Below are 19,006 nucleotides of genomic sequence, written 5' to 3'. Positions count from 1 at the left end.
ACTAAAATATTTTCATCAAGCAAAACAAAAACTCATTTGCATTTTAAATGTAAATATAGCCAGGCGTTGGTGGCGCACACCTTTAAGCCCAGCACTTGGGAGGCAGAGGCAGGCTCTCTATGAGTTTGAGTCCAGTCTGGTCTACAAGAGCTAGTTCCAGGACACCTTCCAAAGCCACAGAAAAACCTTGTCTCCAAAAAAAAAAAAAAAAAAAAAAAAAAAAAAAGTAAATATAAAATTACAACAGGTTACGTTTCCCATTTCTCAAATCTTTATTATTCTTGAAAAACTCTCTAAGCATGATGTCAGTTTAGTTTTATTTTACCTCAGCTTGATTAGGACATTTTAGAAACAATAGTGAAATAAATTATTCTTATTATTTTCAAAAACAAGGAGACTTTAAAATTATGGCCAAGATGTATTTGCTCTTTTGTAATCTGTCAATATAGTTTTACTCATTCATATGATTTTACCTTCAAACATCTGATGTAAAAATGTAGACATATGTGTCTATAACATTGCAAATATTGTTTAAGTATCTTGTCATAAATAAAATACTAATGTTTTATTACTTGGTATATTAAAAATGTAGATTTAAAAAAAAAGCAGTTGGTTTTGTTCCTGGTAATTTCTCTCTTTCTCTCTCTCTCTCTCTCCCTTTCACACACACACACACATACACAGTAGAGTACTCTGGGTATTGGATTCCCCCCCATAATCGTGTATAATTCACTGTGCACAATCTGCAGTGTTCTGAAAACTATATATAAAGCATAACCAAATTAGAGCTATCTGATAAACTTTTATAAATTATTTAGGAACTTCAGGTGTTTCCCCAAGAAAACTAACATTAAACTTTAAAAATGAAAATTCATATAAAAACACAACAAGCTTAACACACATCTTGAAAAAAAACTCAAGTTGTAATTCAATTCTGTACTTTCTCAAACATGACCAAGAAAAGAGTTACAAGTAGTAATGCCACATCAAAAAGAAGAAACTATTAAAGGTGGGCTCGGGGAAGCTACACAGTATCATTGCACTCCATATATGTGCAGAATTCAGCATGTGCCAGCAATGGAAAAACTATCTTGCACTGAGGTTTTCCAAGAGGTACAACGAGCCTGCCAAGAAACATCTGGTCTGTACTAACAGCTTGCTGTCTTCAGTACAGGCCTTCATAATGTCAGTCACGCTGCTCTTGCAAAATCCCTTAGTGTCTGAAACAAACAGAAAAAGAATAGTGTATTTTAGTAGTCACTCTTATACCAACTCTTGGGAAGCTAATCCACTGATCAAAAAGGAACAGAGATTGATACTACTACTATGAAGCAAGAGCTAACCAAGTCTCTTCACACTTATACAAATGCTCATAAATTTTCTCTCTTAAGTATGTTAAAAATAATGCACATGTTTAGGAATTATTTGAAAGTAAGGAGAAGCAATGCAGCTACAAACTACAATAAAACACATCAATTCTGGCTATTAGGAGTTCAAAGTTTAAAAGACATCCATCTGTTCCATCCTAAGTGGGAAATTGAAGTGATAATATATGTGGCATCTAATATATGTGATAAGAATGAATGGAAACCTATGAATAGCTACTGTATCTTTTTAACTACTTACAAAATAGTTTTCAATGCCGATAGGTAGGGCTATGATCGATGATGTGGGATTGAATCCATATGCACATTGAGTTTCATTTCATTGTCAAGAATTTGAACAAGTTGTTGCATGGACGGAAGATGACCAGATTCCAGTTTAGACCATACCGGCACATCTACAAAAACAGCCAGCACCCAACCCCAAAAAACACATTAAAGATGATTCTACAACAGACATTAACCCCACAAGTAATTACTGAGTTTCATGCACAATTAGGGACACAGGAGTTCACTACTTCTTCCTCTTAGGGAACCACAAAATCGTATTTATTTACTAAGATTAAAGTGCAAACACCAGCCTCTCTTGTTGACTGGCCAGGAAAGCACATCAGTTAAACTACATCTAAAAAGATAAAGAAAAGCCATTAAACCAGAGTGAACGCTCATGGAAGCAAAAAATTTTGAGGTAAAAAGAAATGTAAAGGCCAGAAAGGAGTGTGGGCCTGCACAGGCCACATCAGGAAGTCTTGTAAGAGAGACTTAAGAGGCACAGAAATTTAGATTGGGGTAACAAACCAGAAATTAAACATTTTTTTTTGCTTATCGAAGAGTATCTGTCACAGTCATTCAATTCACACAACCTGAAGGCAGCAATGGGAATACATTTTAAAACTAGGTATAACTTTGGAAATCAGAATGATGGTTTCTCAGAAAACTGGGAATCAATCTACCTCAGGACCCAGCAATGCCACTCTTAGGCATATACCCAAAGGATATACATTCATACCACAAGGACATTTGTTCAACTATGTTCACAGCAACATTATTTGTAATAGCCAGAACCTGGAAACAACGAAGAATGGATAAGGAAAATGTGGTACATTTACACAATGGCGTACTTCTTAATGGGGAAAAAAAAATCTTGAAATTTGCAGGCAAATGGATAGAACTAGAAAAAAACATCCTGAGTGAGGTAAAGTAGATCCAGAAAGAAAAACACGGTATGTACTTATGAGTAAGTGGATATTAGATGTAAAGCAAAGGATAAACAGGCTATAATCCACAACCTCAGAGAAGCTAGATAACAAGGAGGATCCTAAGAGGGACACAACATGGAAGGTCCCAGGAAGGAGAAATAGTTAAGATCTCCTGGTTAAACTGGGAGGAGTAGGTAGAAGGAAGGGGATGGGAGATGAGAACATGGGGAAAGAGATAACTGAGTTGGGGGAAGGACAGAGAGGGAGAGCAATGAAAGAGATATCTTAATAGAGGGAGCCATTATGGGGTTAGGGAGAAACCTGGTGCTAGAGAAATTCCCATGAATCCACAAGGATGACCTGAGCTAAGACTCCTAGCAATAATGGAGAGGGTGCCTAAACTGGCCTTCAACATCATCACAGAACCTACATCCAGTAACTGAGGGAAGCATACACACCGACAAGCACTGGGCTAAGCTCCTGGAGCTTAGGTGAAGAGAGGGAGGGGAAAAAAAAAAATCACATGAAGGGGGGAGGGTAGTGGGGGAGGGTGGCATCAGTCAAGGTCATGATGGAGAAGGCCACAGAGACAGCTGACCCGAGCTAGTGAGAACTCAGGACTATGAACTGCAAGCTGAAGAATCTGCATGGAAACAACTGGACACTCTGAATGTGAGTGACAGTTTTGTGGCTTGTTCTAGGGGGGTTGGGAGGGGGCTGGCAATATAAACAGGATTTATCCCGGGTGTATGAACTGGCTTTTTGGAGCCCATTCCCTAGGGTCAGATACCTTGCTCAGCCTTGATACAGGGGGGAAGGGCTTGGTCCTGCCTCAATTTGGTATGCCAGGCTTTGTTGACTCTCCAAGGGAAGCCTTACCCCCTGAGTGGATGGGGGTGGGATGGGGAAAGGTGGGGCGGGCAGGAGAAAGAGAGGAAGGGGGAACTGGGTTGGTAGGTAAAATGAAAAAATATTTTTAAATGAAAAATAAATTTAAAAATAAATAAAATTGGACATAGCTATGTTCAAATGAAACCATCAGACAGGCAACAGGACATGAACACAGGACCATGGTTGACTGACCCCAAAACTAGATTTTGCAGGGCCTTTGCTCACACTGAACACACTGATATTTATTTTGAAAAAGAACTTGAGTTTAGACACTCAAGGGACACAAGGAAATCTTCATTAAGAAAGTCACTGCAAAAAACAGCAAGCAAGCAAACCAAGCAAACAAAAGAACCCAAGCTGGGCAGTGGTGGTACATGCCTTTAATCCCAGCACTCAAGAGGCAAAGGCAGGCAGATCTCTGCCAGTTCAAGGTCAGCCTAGTCTACAGAGTGAGTTCATTACAGCCAAAGATGTTACACAGAGAAACCCTGTCTTAAAAAACAAAATGGGCCAAGCATTGGTGGCACACACATTTAATCCCAGCACTCTGGAGGCAGAGGCAGGCAGACCTCTGTTGAATTTGAGGCCAGCCTAGTCGACAGAGTGAGTTACAGGATAACCTCCAAAGCAATACTGAGAAACGCCCTTTTGCCCATCTTGAAACAAAAAAAAAAAAAAAAAAAAAAAAAAAAAGGAAAAATCACAGTTGAAAGTATATTCGACAATCTACTGTTCAGAAAACAGGGGAGTCACATAACACAGGCTAGGGTGCCAGCAGGGAAGATTAGCAAAAGTAGATTTGTAAGCAATGTAGAAGACAGTTGAGAGGTCTTTGTAATTCCTTAACTATGGAGTGGAATCAATAATGGAAGTCTACCCTAGGTTTCTGGGCAAAGTAGGAGGGCAAATGATGAAGCAATTAAATGAACAAAAAAATCCCAGAGGAGAATCAAAGCAGCACATAGGAACCAGAGGGAGTAGCTAAGAGCTTATTTTGAAGCAGGGTATGTTAAAGATTCCCAAGTAAAGCACTCAAAACAGGTCTCCAGTATCCTATGGTTATGCACTCAGGAATAATCATAAAGATTTTATTTTAAAGCTATGGAGTAGAGTATTAGTCAGACAGGAAACACATAGGAGCCAAATCATCTACAAGTTCTAGAACCTCAAATAGCAATTAAAATTCTTCTCCCGAACTTTCACTCTATAATATAAGCTCTTTTATATGAACATTAAAGAAGTTTCTCATGAAAAATAAAAAGCCTGTTTGCTATTAAGTATGTAATTCATCACAAACCCACACTACTTAGAACGTACCATTTAATGTTATCTCAAATGCACCTGTTGACATACACTGGTTCTCAATCATGTTGCTCAAGAAGAAAACCATCATACATGCATAAACCTAGAAGTCAAATGGCATAAAACGTAAGACATGTTTTTTTTTTTTTTAAACACAGTTTCAACCTTAATTTGACAGTACTTTCTTTTAATATAAAAGTATCCATACAAAATGTCATCTCACAAACCATCACCAGGAAAAATGCACAGCTCTTTACATTTTAAAGAACCTACATACAGCATTCATATAATATACAGAATTTCTAAAACACTTCAACAATTGATGTTAAATAAAAAAGAACACCAACGTTAGAATGGTTCACTTTACCAATTTTATAATGTAAAATGTCATCACAAGAGAACAGTGATGCAACCACCAGCAACTTTATGTATATTACATACAATCTACTTAAGTTTAAAAGAAAAATCGTGTTAAAACCATCTGTAGGTTTAAACTGCCCTAGCACAGAGAAACACATGCATGTACCCTTCAAAGGTAAATCTATCTTCTTCAAAAAAAAGTACACTGCTTTAATTTAGTAAACGTACCAAACAAAAAGTTGGAAATGGTGAAGATATAAATTCATAACACATTGTTTCAAAAAACAAATGTCCATAAAAGAAAGAAAGAGCTTGCCTGCCTATTGTATTTGGGCCAGGTGGTGTTTGATGTCACAGCTTTTTATAGGAACACAGAAGGCATTGTCACAAAATCTGTATCTCTACCTCTTTGGCAACTATACCTATGTGTTATACATAAGTGTCACAGCACAGAATACTCAAGCACTGAACTGCAAACCCATGTCTGCTTAACAATGGGGCAGAGATGTATTCCTCCTAGAGACACCTAAGGATGCTTATGTTAACAAATGCCTGTTCTAGAAGAACCCCCAAATAGGAGTCTAAAGGCACTAGAACTAAAGGGCAAAGCTAGAGCACTCCCCAGAGAACTCCGCTTCATAAAAGAAGATCTACAACACTCCCATGCAAGAGAGAAGTAAAATTAGATCCATTTCCAATGATGGTAAATGCCTCAGGGGGGAAAAAAAAGATTTTAAGTAAAAAGACAAAAATAAGAATAACTGGTTAAAGTTCAGAGGCTACAGCCACGCAATAATAAGCCTGCCCACCTGACTGCATAACTAAGAAAAGTCCAACATTGAGAAAGACATAATTTCTCCTTTCTCTATCCTAAGCATCTCTATCATAAGCATCCTTATGTTCTCTGAAGCGTCCATCTCTATCACAAGGCTGCCCTCCAACCATGGGTCTGAACGTTTATACCAGCTTAAATGCCATGGCTTTTTCCTTCCCTCCTCCAGGCAGCTGCTGAGGTTTTATAGCTTCTTTGAATTCTAATAAAGTTCTCCCTGTTTCCAAGAGGGGGGTGGGGAACAGGACAAAAACAAACCCTAAAATGTATCTCACACACAACCTAAAAGCTCAGTCACCAAAGCCACATACCTTATTTTCTTGGCCCCACTGCCAGATGCTAGGAGCTTGCATGCCGAAAAAAGCAAAAGGATCCTTGCCAACAATTATTAAACCTATTAATACTAGTTTGAAGATTGACAGGAAAGATGCTATATGTCTATCAAAAGAAAAGAAACAAGTTAATCAGTAACTACAATTTGTCTATTCTGAAATTTAATAATTAAACTTTATGTGAAGACATTTTCTAGATATAAAATACAAGTTACTAATCACATTAAATTTAGTATCATTGATTTTCTAGGAAATCTGGGGGAGGGGAGTGGTTCCGTGGTAAAATGTATGCTCAGAAGGTACAACAGCCTGGGCTCAATCTTAGACTAATTTCCTAACATAAATTACACAAATGAACACCTCTTTAAAAGTCATCATTCCATTGTTCTTTACAAAGTAGCATTCTCTGTATATTATAAGCAAATAAGAAATTACACAAACCCAGCAAAGGTAAATGAGCCCATTCACAAAGCTTGTAGGTTAAAAGACTATATTCAAGTCACTGAGATCCACTTACCTATAAATTGGTTGAGGGAGGTAATTCTCTCCTTCAATTCGGATGTCTGGATACCGCTGGCTAATAACCCGCATGTATTCCTCAAACACCCGTCTGTACCCTCAGGATACACTGCCAAAAAAGAAATGCTTCTATTAAGTGTTTTGAATGTATCTAGACTTAAAGTCAAAGAAAGCCTAAAAGTTATTATCAGATTAAAATTGTTTCATAATTCATCACAATTAATGACTGAACTGACAATGGAAACAGGGAAGGATTTTTTTTGTTTTTTGTATCTTATAAATTTTGTATATTTACGTTCTCAGCAAATAAATCATCTAGTTAAACACCACACTTCAGAGCTTTGGGTTAGACAATAGCAAACACCAATTTAAACATGTCTGTATATCAAACTCTCACATCAACTGACCCTTTGTAGAGAGTACAGAAAATGTTGACTGAAATGCAAAGGGCAGAAACTCTTTCTAACTGCTTATATGAAGCCCTGGAAGTACATATGAAAAGTTCTCAAAGTGACTCTGGACCTGAAAACGCACAGCAGGACCTGAGAGACCAAACAGGGAATCCGAAACCCCCCCCCCAAAAAAAATCTTCCTTTTTTTTTCTTTTCGGCCCTATTCAAAGATTTTTGACTGCACTTCCCCCAAAGATTCTGGTATGAATAAAGAATAACTTTTTAAAAACCCACACTCATTTCTAGGGAAATTCCAAGCTATCCTACAGTAGATGTGCATTTCTGGAACATGCACAATTGTGGTCAGAGATTGTGTCCTGTAAGTAGGACCTAACCCTCTGCCATGTGAACTATGAAAATGGGAATGGAGGAGTAATAAGAAAACGGTGAGGAGGTCAGATTGTTTCCCCACTAACTGCAAAGCCTAAAATTTTGGTCATTCCCTTCCCTTTCCTCTTTTTTTTCCTCTCCAGGCACTGGTGTCAATCCTTACTTGTGATAGGAAAGCATTCCATTGAGCCACACCCCTTAGCCTGCCCAAGTTTTAACCTTTAATTTGGAGGCAGTGAGAGGTAAGAACTTGTAACAGGTCTGAGTTTAGTTCAAGTAGACTAACTTGGACTAAATAATGTGGTAACAATTATCAAACATAACAGAAAATAGTGGGAACAGTTGGTACCCAGTTAGGCAACCTTGATAGTTTGCACATAATTGGCTCCCATAAGCACACAGGGAGAGGCACTATTAGGTGTGGCTTTGTTGAAGTTGTAAGGCCTTATTGGAAGAAGTGTGTCACACACAGTAGGGGTGGGCTTTAAGATCAGGCCTAGTGTTTGAGAACAGTTCCAGTTGTTGCCTTCCAATCAAGATATTGTCAGCACCATGTCTGCCTGCATGCTGCCATGCTTCCTGCCATGATGATTATGGACTGGACTGCTCCTTTGGAACATAAGCCATGTGCCAAACTAAGCTGCACAGCAACTGCCATGGCAGTTTAAGATTTGTCTCTCACTGTCAGAGAATGCTGCAGGCGCTTAGTATGCACACGCACGCACACAAACACACAGACACAGACACAAACACACACATACAACCTCTAAAAAGGTACAGTATGTTTAAAAATGTGTTAAGATGCTGAAAAAAAGAAAAGCATATGGGTACAGACAATCATAGAAAAAAAATTTAAAAATAATGAAGTCTAAGTTTTCAAAGAGAGAGTACAGTAACATTAAAAAAAAAAAGCAACATAAAGATGGGAAATACACAGGGTGTCTGGATCCTGTATGATACTTTGTTGACTTCGAATTTTTTTAATTCTAATGCACAAAAAACAATAGGTTCTGAGAGACACTGGATTATGGAAACTGCTAAATTAAATCAAACTATACATCTTAAGAATGTCTTAACTTCAAATTAGAAATCAAAAAATGTGTTGTGCTGGGGAGAGGTTATGCTTCTATTTCCACAGTAAACAAAAGTACTGGTTCTCTTCAAAATTAATGAAGATCAGATTTGACCAGGGGTGAGGCCTCAGAGGATCTTGGCTGCAGACATGAGGGGAAAAGCCAAGAAAGACTACAAGACAGGTGATATATAAGCCAATCTCTGATACTGAATGAGACATGATAAATAATATTGGCTACAGAGTCCTCATGACTTATTATTATGGATAGTGGTTTGGTTATACACTCCAAATGGACTTACAAAGTTGACAGATTTTACCTGCCCAAACATAAAGCAAAAAAAAAAAAAAAAAAAAAATTTAACTGACTTATGAACACTGCACATTCCATACTTACGTTAATACAAACATGTATGTTACTTTAAAAGTGTGTGTGTGTGTGTGTTTCAGAAAAAAAAAAAAAAGAACCAGACACCAATAAAGATAAGTAGCCCAGGTGATCCAGCCTCTTGGAATACCTGTTGCAGCTTCCTCAAACTTCTACATCCACAGCAACTTAAAAACTGTTAGGTGAGATGATCCAGCCAAGACTTCAGATAAGCTCTACACTTTTCAATCACAAAGAGACTGAACAAAAATACAGCTTAGCTCTCCCAGGACTTGATCATTATCCTATGTTTCTCAGGACTCCCAAATAACAGAAAGCAGTCTAGAGAACAGAACACGGTGCCCACCCCCAAGAGTTGTGGTGGGTGGTTATGGGTCATTAGGTGGGTAATGGCTGTTTCCCATCATTTGGGAAGCTGCTATTAGTAATAATCAGGAAAAAAGCTAAACAAAGGAGATTAGATTCAAGGATCTTTTTCTGAAGGGAAAAAGGGAAGATATAGTATAGAAATGATTAGTCTCAAATATTTTACATTGGTATGGATTTTTGTATACTGATACAAAATTAAGGTTATTTTTATTATACTGTATATATGTTTCTACTCTTATTTGAGTTATTGTACCTATGCAGCCCATTTAACACATTTTGAACCATACAGAAATTTCTAAGATGTTCACAGGAACCATACATTTTTAGGTAAACTGCATATTATTTAAATCATCATAATTACAGAATCCTATGTACTTTAGGTGTTATTCTCAATAATTATAACATTTTTATTTACAAAAGAATAATTAAACAAAGTACCTAGTACTTTTTAAATATATGGTATTGCATAAAATTTTCCTCTATGAAGAAGACCAAAGAAAATATTCAACTTTTTTCCATAGGCTATACAAACTCTGCAGGCTCTCACAGGAAAGTTTTTCTTTCTACTTGCTGGAACATGTGCAGGCTCATATTGCTTTATATTACCTGACCTTTTGGGTGCTCTTTACAAGGTGCTCTCCTTGTACCCCCAGAAGGGCTGGACAGATCTATCTCTGCTTCTGGAGAGTCTTCATTATTGTCCTCCATTCTTGCCATTTATAGCAGAAACTATTTACACTTCATTTTTGCTTGGGGACTGAGGGTGCTGTAGATTCTAAATGAATCAAAGAGTCCATTTCATTTTTTCCTTTAGAACAATATGAAAAGAAGTGATCTGCATGGTCAATGCCTTTCATATAGGCATTGTATTCCTTGATGCTGGTAGCTTATTCTCTCCCATTTTTCTATTCCCACCCTCCACCCCCCAACCCCCCTACCCCCGGTGTCATTGAGACAGAAGTATCATGGATTGTTGATATCATTCAGACTTGTCTATCATGCTAGAATAAAAATATTGCCTTTTCTGGAAGATATTATATCACCTTTCTTCTTTTTTTTAAAGGATTTATTTATTATCTATACAGTATTCTACCTGCATGCCAGAAAGATGCACCAGATCTCATTATGGATGCTTGTGAACCACCATGTGGTTGCTGGGAATTGAACTCAGGACCTTTGGAAGAGCAGCCAGTGCTCTTAGCTTCTGAGCCATCTCTCCAGCCCCCTTTCTTCATTCTTGATGTTACATTTTAAAATTTGATGGTAAACCTCTACTCTCCCTAATAGTCCCCCAGCCTCTGGATTTGTTCTGTAGCAGCAATTCAGCAGTAGATGTAGAACTGTAAGAATAATCCTGGTAAATATAGTACCATATGTCAAGACAGGGTCCAATGACTTAAGGAATAGTCTCTTGCAATTTTTTATCCTTCAGCAAGATATATCTCCATATTGCAGACATAGGCTGTGTCATTCTTGAACACGATCTAAACAAGTAAACCATATTTTGTATTTTCTCTGGGTGGTACATGCGAAATTTTAAATGACCTCTCCATGGAATCATTCCCTTATCCAAAGACAACTGTTGCTTCGGACTGTACATTGTTCAACATTTATGCAGGAAATAACCCAGCATAGGTTGGATCATGAAGAATGACTGTCCACTTTTGGCATTATCACTGAAATGCCAAAATGTCTATATTTACTCAAATCTATGGTGACTATCTGGAAATATAGGTGTAAATATCAAAGGATCTGTTGACCAACAGGTTTCAAGCTATTTCTTATTTGACCCATCAGAATAATTAAGTCAAAGAATTTCTTGACGCCCTTCTGTGTAACCACTTCAGTGTTATAGATGGTGCTTTTCATTTCACAGAGGTTTGATCTTGGTAATTGGACAGCTCTTTGTACAACATCTCAAACAATTCATCACTGAAAAAGAGATTGGTCACAGAGTCATAGAGACAGAAATAGAGTGACCCCAGAATGACCTTTATACATTTGTAAACATGGTGGTTTGTCAATTTCAGATAAACAATTATCAGTAGCTTTGTGAGTGTCAGAATCACTTGAAAGCACCACCACCTTGCACTTCCTTATAGGTCTAATAATTTCACTGTCAATAGAATCTGTAGAATCATCTTAAGGGAAAAAAAAATTCCTCTCCACAGCCAATCTCACTAGGAATATCTGATAAATCATCATTAAATATTGCCAGTGCATCAGTTTCATTGGTTTCCCTCCTTTTTCTGAGTGAGGGCATTTCTAAAAGAACCAGGAACTTGAAGACAACTATCTGAATGACCAAAATATAATGTAACTGCAATGCTTTATGGGTTCGTGCAATTACATAGTTTTTAATAGATTAACCTGCACAGTTTCCACTAATGAGATTGCTTCATTCAATGAAGGCAAGACAGTGTGTTGACATCTAAGGTCCATAACAGATGGTACAAGAAACACGAGAAAACTTGTGAACAGTATGAAATGTGTTTAAAATGTAAAGTTCTAGTCCTTAAAACACTTTAAAGACCTACAGAATATGGAATTTAAAATGTTTTTCTTTTTTTAATAACATGTTTTTTTTTGTTTTTTTTTTTTTTTTTTTTTTTTTTTTTTTTTTGCGACAGTAAGACATGTCTGCTTCTGGCAGCACTAATTTACTTCAAAACAAGATAGTGGGCACTGAAGAACCTCCATATGAAGTTTGATTTCAATGTGACAGAGTTAGCCGTTTGGGCAAGAAACTGCCCTTGCCTGGACTGCTGGCAGTATGCTGTCCAAACTGGACACAAAATAAAGTGACTGCTGAACTTTGCTAAGACAAGGTATGACAGTCCTTCAAAACTCCTGCTTTACATAAGTCTGTTAGATATTCTAGGCCTGTAGGCTGAAGATGGATGACCCAATGTTACAAAGAAATCTCGGGGTAACCAGGCAGCCAGATGTCTCTGCCATTTCTACCGTTTTGGAAGTTATTTGCTCTACACTTTCTGTTTGTTTATTCAGGTAATTTATATCCTTCTTTGGGTCCCTGGTTGAGTTGAAGGTGAGATAGACATAGCTACAGTTTCCCTTGTTACCAAATTAAAACTCACAATAGAGATATAAAGTCTATAAGGTTGAAAATCCATAAAGGTTTTAAGTTGTTTATCTAAGAAAATGTTTTGAGTTCTAAAAGTTAGTTTTAGGATGGTAATACAAGTTATGATAGAAAATGGTTTAATAGAAAATAGGTAATAGAGTATTTTCTCTGAATATGCTAAATACAAATGGATTAGATAAACACTGTAAATGTAATTCTTCCCTAATTGTTCTTATTGTATATAATTTTACTAAGTTAAAACCTTTCCTTTTTAATTAGACAAAAAGGGGGAAATTCTGTGGAATATTTGTTTACATTGTAAAGATGTGTCTTTGCCAAGGTACTTTCTGATTGGTTTAATAAAGAGCTGAATGACCAATAGGTAGGCAGCAGGTATAGGTGGGACTTCTGGGGAGAGAAAGAGAGAAAGAAGAATCTAGGTACACAGGAGTTGCAGAACAAGTCAGAAGTACAGAATAAAAGAAAGGTAAAAAGCCACGTGGCAGATCATAGATTAAAAATTTTGAGTTAATTTAAGATATAGGAGCTAGTCAGGAACAAGCCTAAGCTATAGGGTAAGCTTTTAATTAATATATGTTTCTGTGTAGTTTTTTTTGGGGGGGGGCTGGCTGGCAGGACAGAGAAAAAACTTGTTATACTCAGGACCTCTGGAAGAGCAAGACAGAGCTCTTAGTCACTGAGCCATCTCTTCAGCCTCAGATATTTAAAAGGAGAAACCCTGGTGAGACATAGAGGTGCTTCGGGTCAGAAACAATAAAATCTGGAAGCTTGGTTCAGTGGCTAAGAACATGGCATACCCCACATACAACCACTTTGAGCTAAGCAGAGGCCAGCTAGAACGAACCATCATCTACATTCCAGCACAAAGGGCTGGGTAGGCCAGGTGTCACAGGACCAATTGGGTCTGTGTGGTAGCTTTGACTCTAGCATTCCAGAAGCACAAGCATGTGGGTCTGTGTGAGTTCAAGGCCAGCCTGATCCACATAGAGAGTTCTAGGATAGCCAGTGATAAACTGGAGACCACTGTGTCAAAAAAAAAAAAAAAAAAAAAAAAAAAAAAAAGAAAAAGAAAGAAAGAAAAGAAAGAAGAGACTTCAAAGACTAAAAGACTCAAAATAAGAGTCTACACTAGAAGTTGATCTGCAGGACTGGAGAAGACAGCTAGCTCAAAGTACACACCACACTCATCACTACACAGCTCAACATCCTGACAGCTCTCTCCACTTGTGGAGTCCACTGGGGAGTTCAGTGGCAGGTGCTCACCTAGATCCAATACAAAATGGCACACTATTTGCATAGACTCTGCACATATCTTCCTGCATGCATGAAAGCATCTGTATAATAATACTAGACATAGTGAAGTGGGTGTGTATTCCACTGTTTGGATGCCAGTACAGTGCAATGCACCACTCCCTGCATTGGCAAAATTTAAGGATGTGGATCTCACAGATACGGAAAGACATCTGAAATTCAGCACGTCATTCTGCTAAATTGCCTACCTCTTGAAGACCTCTCTCACCTCTTTGTATATCCACTACTACCTCTCAACTGGACAACTCTAAAACGTCCCTTTCCTCCTTCCCTTCCATTTTTGTTCTCTGAAAAATATTTTCCACAATAAAAATAGTTGGCCTTCTGAGGTGAGATGAAACTCAAGGATCTATGCTATGCATTTTAAAGTCAATAAAAGCCTTGGGTTTCTCCTTCAATAAGACCCTACAGAAACATATCTCATCATTAGATCTCCGTTCAAGGGGTGAAGAGATGACTCTGTTTTGAAAGTGCTTGCCAAGCAAGCATAGGGATCCGAGTTCAATCCCTAGCACTAACAACAGCAAAAAGCCAGGAGTAATGTTGTGTGCTAAGTCCCAAGACCTTGTCTCACACACACACACACACACACACACACACACACACACACACACACACACAGAGCAGCTCCTGAGGTCCTGGGGAGGAAAGAGAAACCCCACCCCTACTACAAAGTTCATTTCTTCAAGGAAACCTTCCTGAACCCAGACTGGCACTCTATCAGCAAGACTTTCCCTTACAGAATTTAGCAGAATTGCAATTTTATGTGCTAGTTTGTTCTTGCCTATAAAAATCTCAAGAGAACAGAAGGGAAGTCTGTGTACAACATAAAATACTTGCAAAGAGTAGGTAAAATATTAGTTTTTAAAGTATGTAAATATCAAATGTCAATTAACCAATATGATCCACAACATCTCCAACTCAGCATTTTACTACTCTTGATCATTATCAACATATAAATTGGTTTTGGTTTTTGCTTCTGTGGAGAAGGAGTGAGAGCTGGTGGCTCTGGAAGGCAAGGTCATCAGACCCTGAAGGCAGTTACTGAAAGTTGTAAATGTCTGATACAGGTGCTGACAACTTAAGGCTGCAAGCTCTTAACTGCTGAGCATCTCTCCAGCTCCCTCAGTATCTGGTCAATTTCTTTCTCCTATATTATGAAAACAAAGGCTGAGACAGCACACACTTAAATAAAAACCTAGTTTTGAAATACCTGCTTTACTTATCTCATAAAATTGTAGGCAGGAGCTGTCTTAGAACAGTGAATAATTAAATTGCTAATTTGCAAAAAAAAAAATCAGAATATTCTAATGTTTTGAAGCCTTTACTTCATTTAATCTACTATTCTCAGTAATTAAATTGTCTAAGGCTCAAGGGAATTATAGTAATCTCTTTAAACTGTAGGAACTGTAGATCTAAGTGGATGTTAAATCATACATAAAAGATACACCATGCCTATGGGCAGCTCCCAGAATACACTGGCCCACAGAAGTCAGTGGAATGAAAGTGAGACAGAACTTCAGGCCAAGGTCTAACTAGAGAACTGCCTCTTGAATATTTACTATTTAAATATCCAATATTTAAAGTCCTCAGTATAAAATCATTGAGACTTTACTACTCAATAACATAACAAACCAATACAGAGATACATCAGGACTCAGATACAGAGAACAACATGGTACCATTTGGGGGAAGTTTCCTGGTGGCCCTGTCTGGTGCACTGTGAAATCTTAAGCAACTGACACAGCAAATACTGAATGAACAGTTGTTGGAAAGGCACAAGAGCATAAAACTTGGTCAGAAGCTTCCTCTCTTTCAAATTCAGTTCCTTTATGCATTGTGTTGCTGTTTGTTCTACAAGCAACTGCAAAAGTGGTAACACCAGAAGGCAGGCAATGTTGAGCTATGACTATTTATGAAAAAGTACTTACAATAAGTATAAAACACAAAAGTCAATTGAATTGAACTTTAGAACAGTTAAATAGAAAAAAGTTTTATGGCACTGAAATTTCAAATAAAATTTAAGGTTATTTTTCATGTGTTTACGCTCAGTTGTATTAGTTTCTTCTCCCTTCACAAACTTACAAGTAAATGTTTTAAAAGGGTCAAAACCAGAAGCCTAATATTCATTTATTATGAATAGATTAATCTCTAAAGGAAGAGCAGAAAGCTAAATTTAACAACTTGGTAGGGTATTATAGTAAAGCTATTTCTGATGTATATATTCTAAGACAACAAAGGACTTATAATGACTACAAAACAGATGACATTTTAAACAAGCCTGAACCTAAATTACAAGGGAAAAAAAACTAATCATCAAAATTCCAACTAAAGCAGTTATGAGGTTTTTAAAAAGCTTTAATGCCTGCTTGCCATTCCTTCCACTTGTTTTTTGCTTTGTTTTGTTTTGTTTTTGGGGGGGGGGTCATTTTGTGTTTTGGCTGGGAGTGGGGTAGCTCAAGTTGGCTTTGATCCATGTAGCCAGGATGATCTTGAATATTTGATCTTCCTGACTCTGTTGAGATTATGGTTGTCACCATGCTATGTTCATTCCTTTAGAAATCTTAGAGGGAATGTGTATAGTGAAGCTGAAACAAGAATCCAAATACAGTATTAGAGAGATATGGAAACTGGACCTGAGTTCAATGCCCCAGGCAAACATAGTGGAAGGAGAGAACCGAGGCTTGCAAATTGTCCTCTGATTTTTTCCATGGGCAGTGTGACACACACAGACAATATACACACATATATTAAAGAATTTCAGTGTAAGCAAAGGGACACACAAAAAGTACTTTGAAAAAGCATGAGTTCAAATAAGACAGAAATACTACATTTGAGTTGAAAACTTCAGTCTTTTAATACCTAATCAAATCCCAACTACAACGCTTAATCATCAGCCATCTTTGTCAGCTAGTAAAACAGCTACCACTTTCTTAAAAAAAGAAAAAAAAAAGTATAAGGGGCTGTGGGGGTAGATCAGTGGAATAGCAGTTATCTGTGATGTGATAAATACCGGCACATGGTAAAGTTTGCAGAGAATTTTGTTTGTAACCAGAAAAAAAAAAAAATCACCAAATTTGCACACCAAACTTAAAGCCCCCGCCCCGGTCTCATTTTCTGGTTTAAATGTTAGAAACTGGCCTTTTTTAAATGTTTGCTTTGTCTTCAGTGATTAAACAAAAGGATGAAATAAAAACCTAAACTTAAGATTAATTGGCACACGTTTTTAAAAATCGGCTTTAAATGCATTCTGGCCAATAACAATACTGCAAAGTATCGAGACTCTGAAAAGAATTACTAATCTGACATCCCATCCCAGGGAAACACCATCTTTTTAGGTTTCGCTTTCTTCCAGCCTTGTGATTTTTTTGTTTGTTTTTTAAATCGGAGCTTTTCAAAGCTTCCCCAACCCTTGTCACCTTAGTAAGATGGATGCCTGTCCTGCTTCTGACAACAAAGTCAATTACAAGGTGGCGTCGAAAACGGACTGCTTCCCTTCCTTTTCCTTCTATAAATGCCCAAGACCTTTAAAAGTGAGAGATGCCCGGGAGGCGTGCGGGAGCCGCGGAGCCGAGCCGCGGTTTCTGCGAGCGGCGGGCTCCACCTCGCATCCTCGGAGCGCTGCCGCCCAGGCGCAGTGACGCCTCGGGAAGGCCTGCAGCTCTCCGGAGGCTGTCGGGGACCACGGGCAGTGCCCGGAGGGCAGAAGCGGCCTGCGGAAGCGCCCCGATCCCCGGCCGCCCATGCGGAAGGAAGGGCGCCGGTGGCCGCTCTCCCGTCAGGCACGGAGCAGCCGGCTAGGCCGCGAAGCCGGGGCAGGCAGGGCGGCCGGGGGTCGACGCACATACTCACCAAATCTGGAACTTGAGCAGCGGCCCCGTGGCGTACTGCATCTTTAATCTCTTGCTGGGCACGCCGCCCAGGTTGGCAGAGGCCTCGCTGCGGACCAACGCCGACGCCGCCACCAGGAGAAGCAGCAGGAGCCTCATCTTAGTCGAGACAGCGGCTCTGGCCGCCTTCACGCCGAGACTGCAGCCGGCCCACAAGCTAGCCACGAACTGCTCCCCACTGCGCAGGCGCGCTCCGCCAAGGTCGGCGAGGGAAGCTGGAGTGCGCCTGCGCAGCCGGCGCCCGCGCCCATTGTAGGAGAGCTGACCTGTTTCGCTGTCTTGATCCACCACCATCTTGAATGTGTGCAAACACTGAGGACACAAGGGAGTGAGGGAAAGTGTTTGCTGGTGAGGTATAAAGGGGTCCCGTAATTGCCTCACTTGGCAGAAATGAATTCTACGTCTCCGTTTTGGTTTTGCTTGGGTTTTTGTTTGTGTGTGTGTGTGGTTTTTTTTTGAGACAGTTCTGTGCCTGGCTATCCTGGAATTCGCTCTGTAGTACAGAGCTCACAGAGATCCTCCTGCCCCTGCCTCCTGAGTGCTGGGATAAAGGCATGTGCCACCGCCCGTCCCATTTTTGTTTTGAAAGACATTCTCATATAGCCCAGACTAGTTTCCATGTAGCCAACTATAATCCTTGAATGCCTGATTCTCCTGCCTCTAGCTTCTGAGTCTTGGAATTACAGGTCTGCTTATCATCATCATCGGTATTATTAGGGGTTGAACAATTATTTGTACATGGTAGACATGGACTGTACTACTGAGCTAATCGCCCAGCTCTTCTACATCCAAGGGAACACCCAAATATTTAATGACTTTCCTTTACTCTTACAATATTGATCTCTCCTAAAATAATATTTAAAACAAATTTTTGGTTTCCTGTGAAATGATCACACATGCTCCAAGATGCAGCTTGATGATCAATTGATAACTGGCTTTACTTTGGGGTAATGGTGGTTAGTTTGCCCCACAAGGTTCCTATTGCTTTTGATGTTGACCCTTTTGTATAGCGATGTTTATTTCAGGTCAGACAGTGGTGGCACACCTTTAATCCCAGCACTCAGGAGGCAGAGGCAGGCGGATATCTGTGAGTTCAAGGACAGCCTGGTCTACTGAGCAAGTGCCAGGACAGCCCTCGATACACAGGAAAACCCAGTGGGGTTGGGGTGTTTATTGCTTAGAGTTCTTGCTCCTGGACTCCAAGGTGTTAAAGTGTGCAGAATGTATAGTGATATAGGAAAGAAGTTGCTAGATATAAGATGTTGATTACA

General features: G+C 38.9%; 1 protein-coding gene across 1 annotated transcript; it reads right to left on the bottom strand.

The window, feature by feature from the left end:
• Positions 1–260: 260 nt before the first annotated feature.
• On the bottom strand, positions 261–18,044 carry Selenot (selenoprotein T). Its single transcript, XM_051176992.1, has 6 exons — positions 17,698–18,044; positions 6,816–6,926; positions 6,278–6,404; positions 4,790–4,877; positions 1,627–1,780; positions 261–1,220 (listed from the first exon to the last, which is right to left on the bottom strand). The coding sequence occupies exons 1-5, from the start codon at positions 18,027–18,029 to the stop codon at positions 1,656–1,658; spliced, it is 783 nt and encodes a 260-aa protein (XP_051032949.1). The 5' UTR covers positions 18,030–18,044; the 3' UTR covers positions 261–1,220; positions 1,627–1,655.
• Positions 18,045–19,006: the final 962 nt, after the last annotated feature.

Source organism: Phodopus roborovskii, unplaced genomic scaffold (genome assembly GCF_943737965.1).
Source record: "Phodopus roborovskii unplaced genomic scaffold, PHOROB, whole genome shotgun sequence".
Lineage (NCBI taxonomy): Eukaryota > Metazoa > Chordata > Mammalia > Rodentia > Cricetidae > Phodopus > Phodopus roborovskii.
The sequence above is the reverse complement of the archived record's forward strand: the minus strand, read 5'-3'. Positions and strand labels throughout refer to the sequence as shown.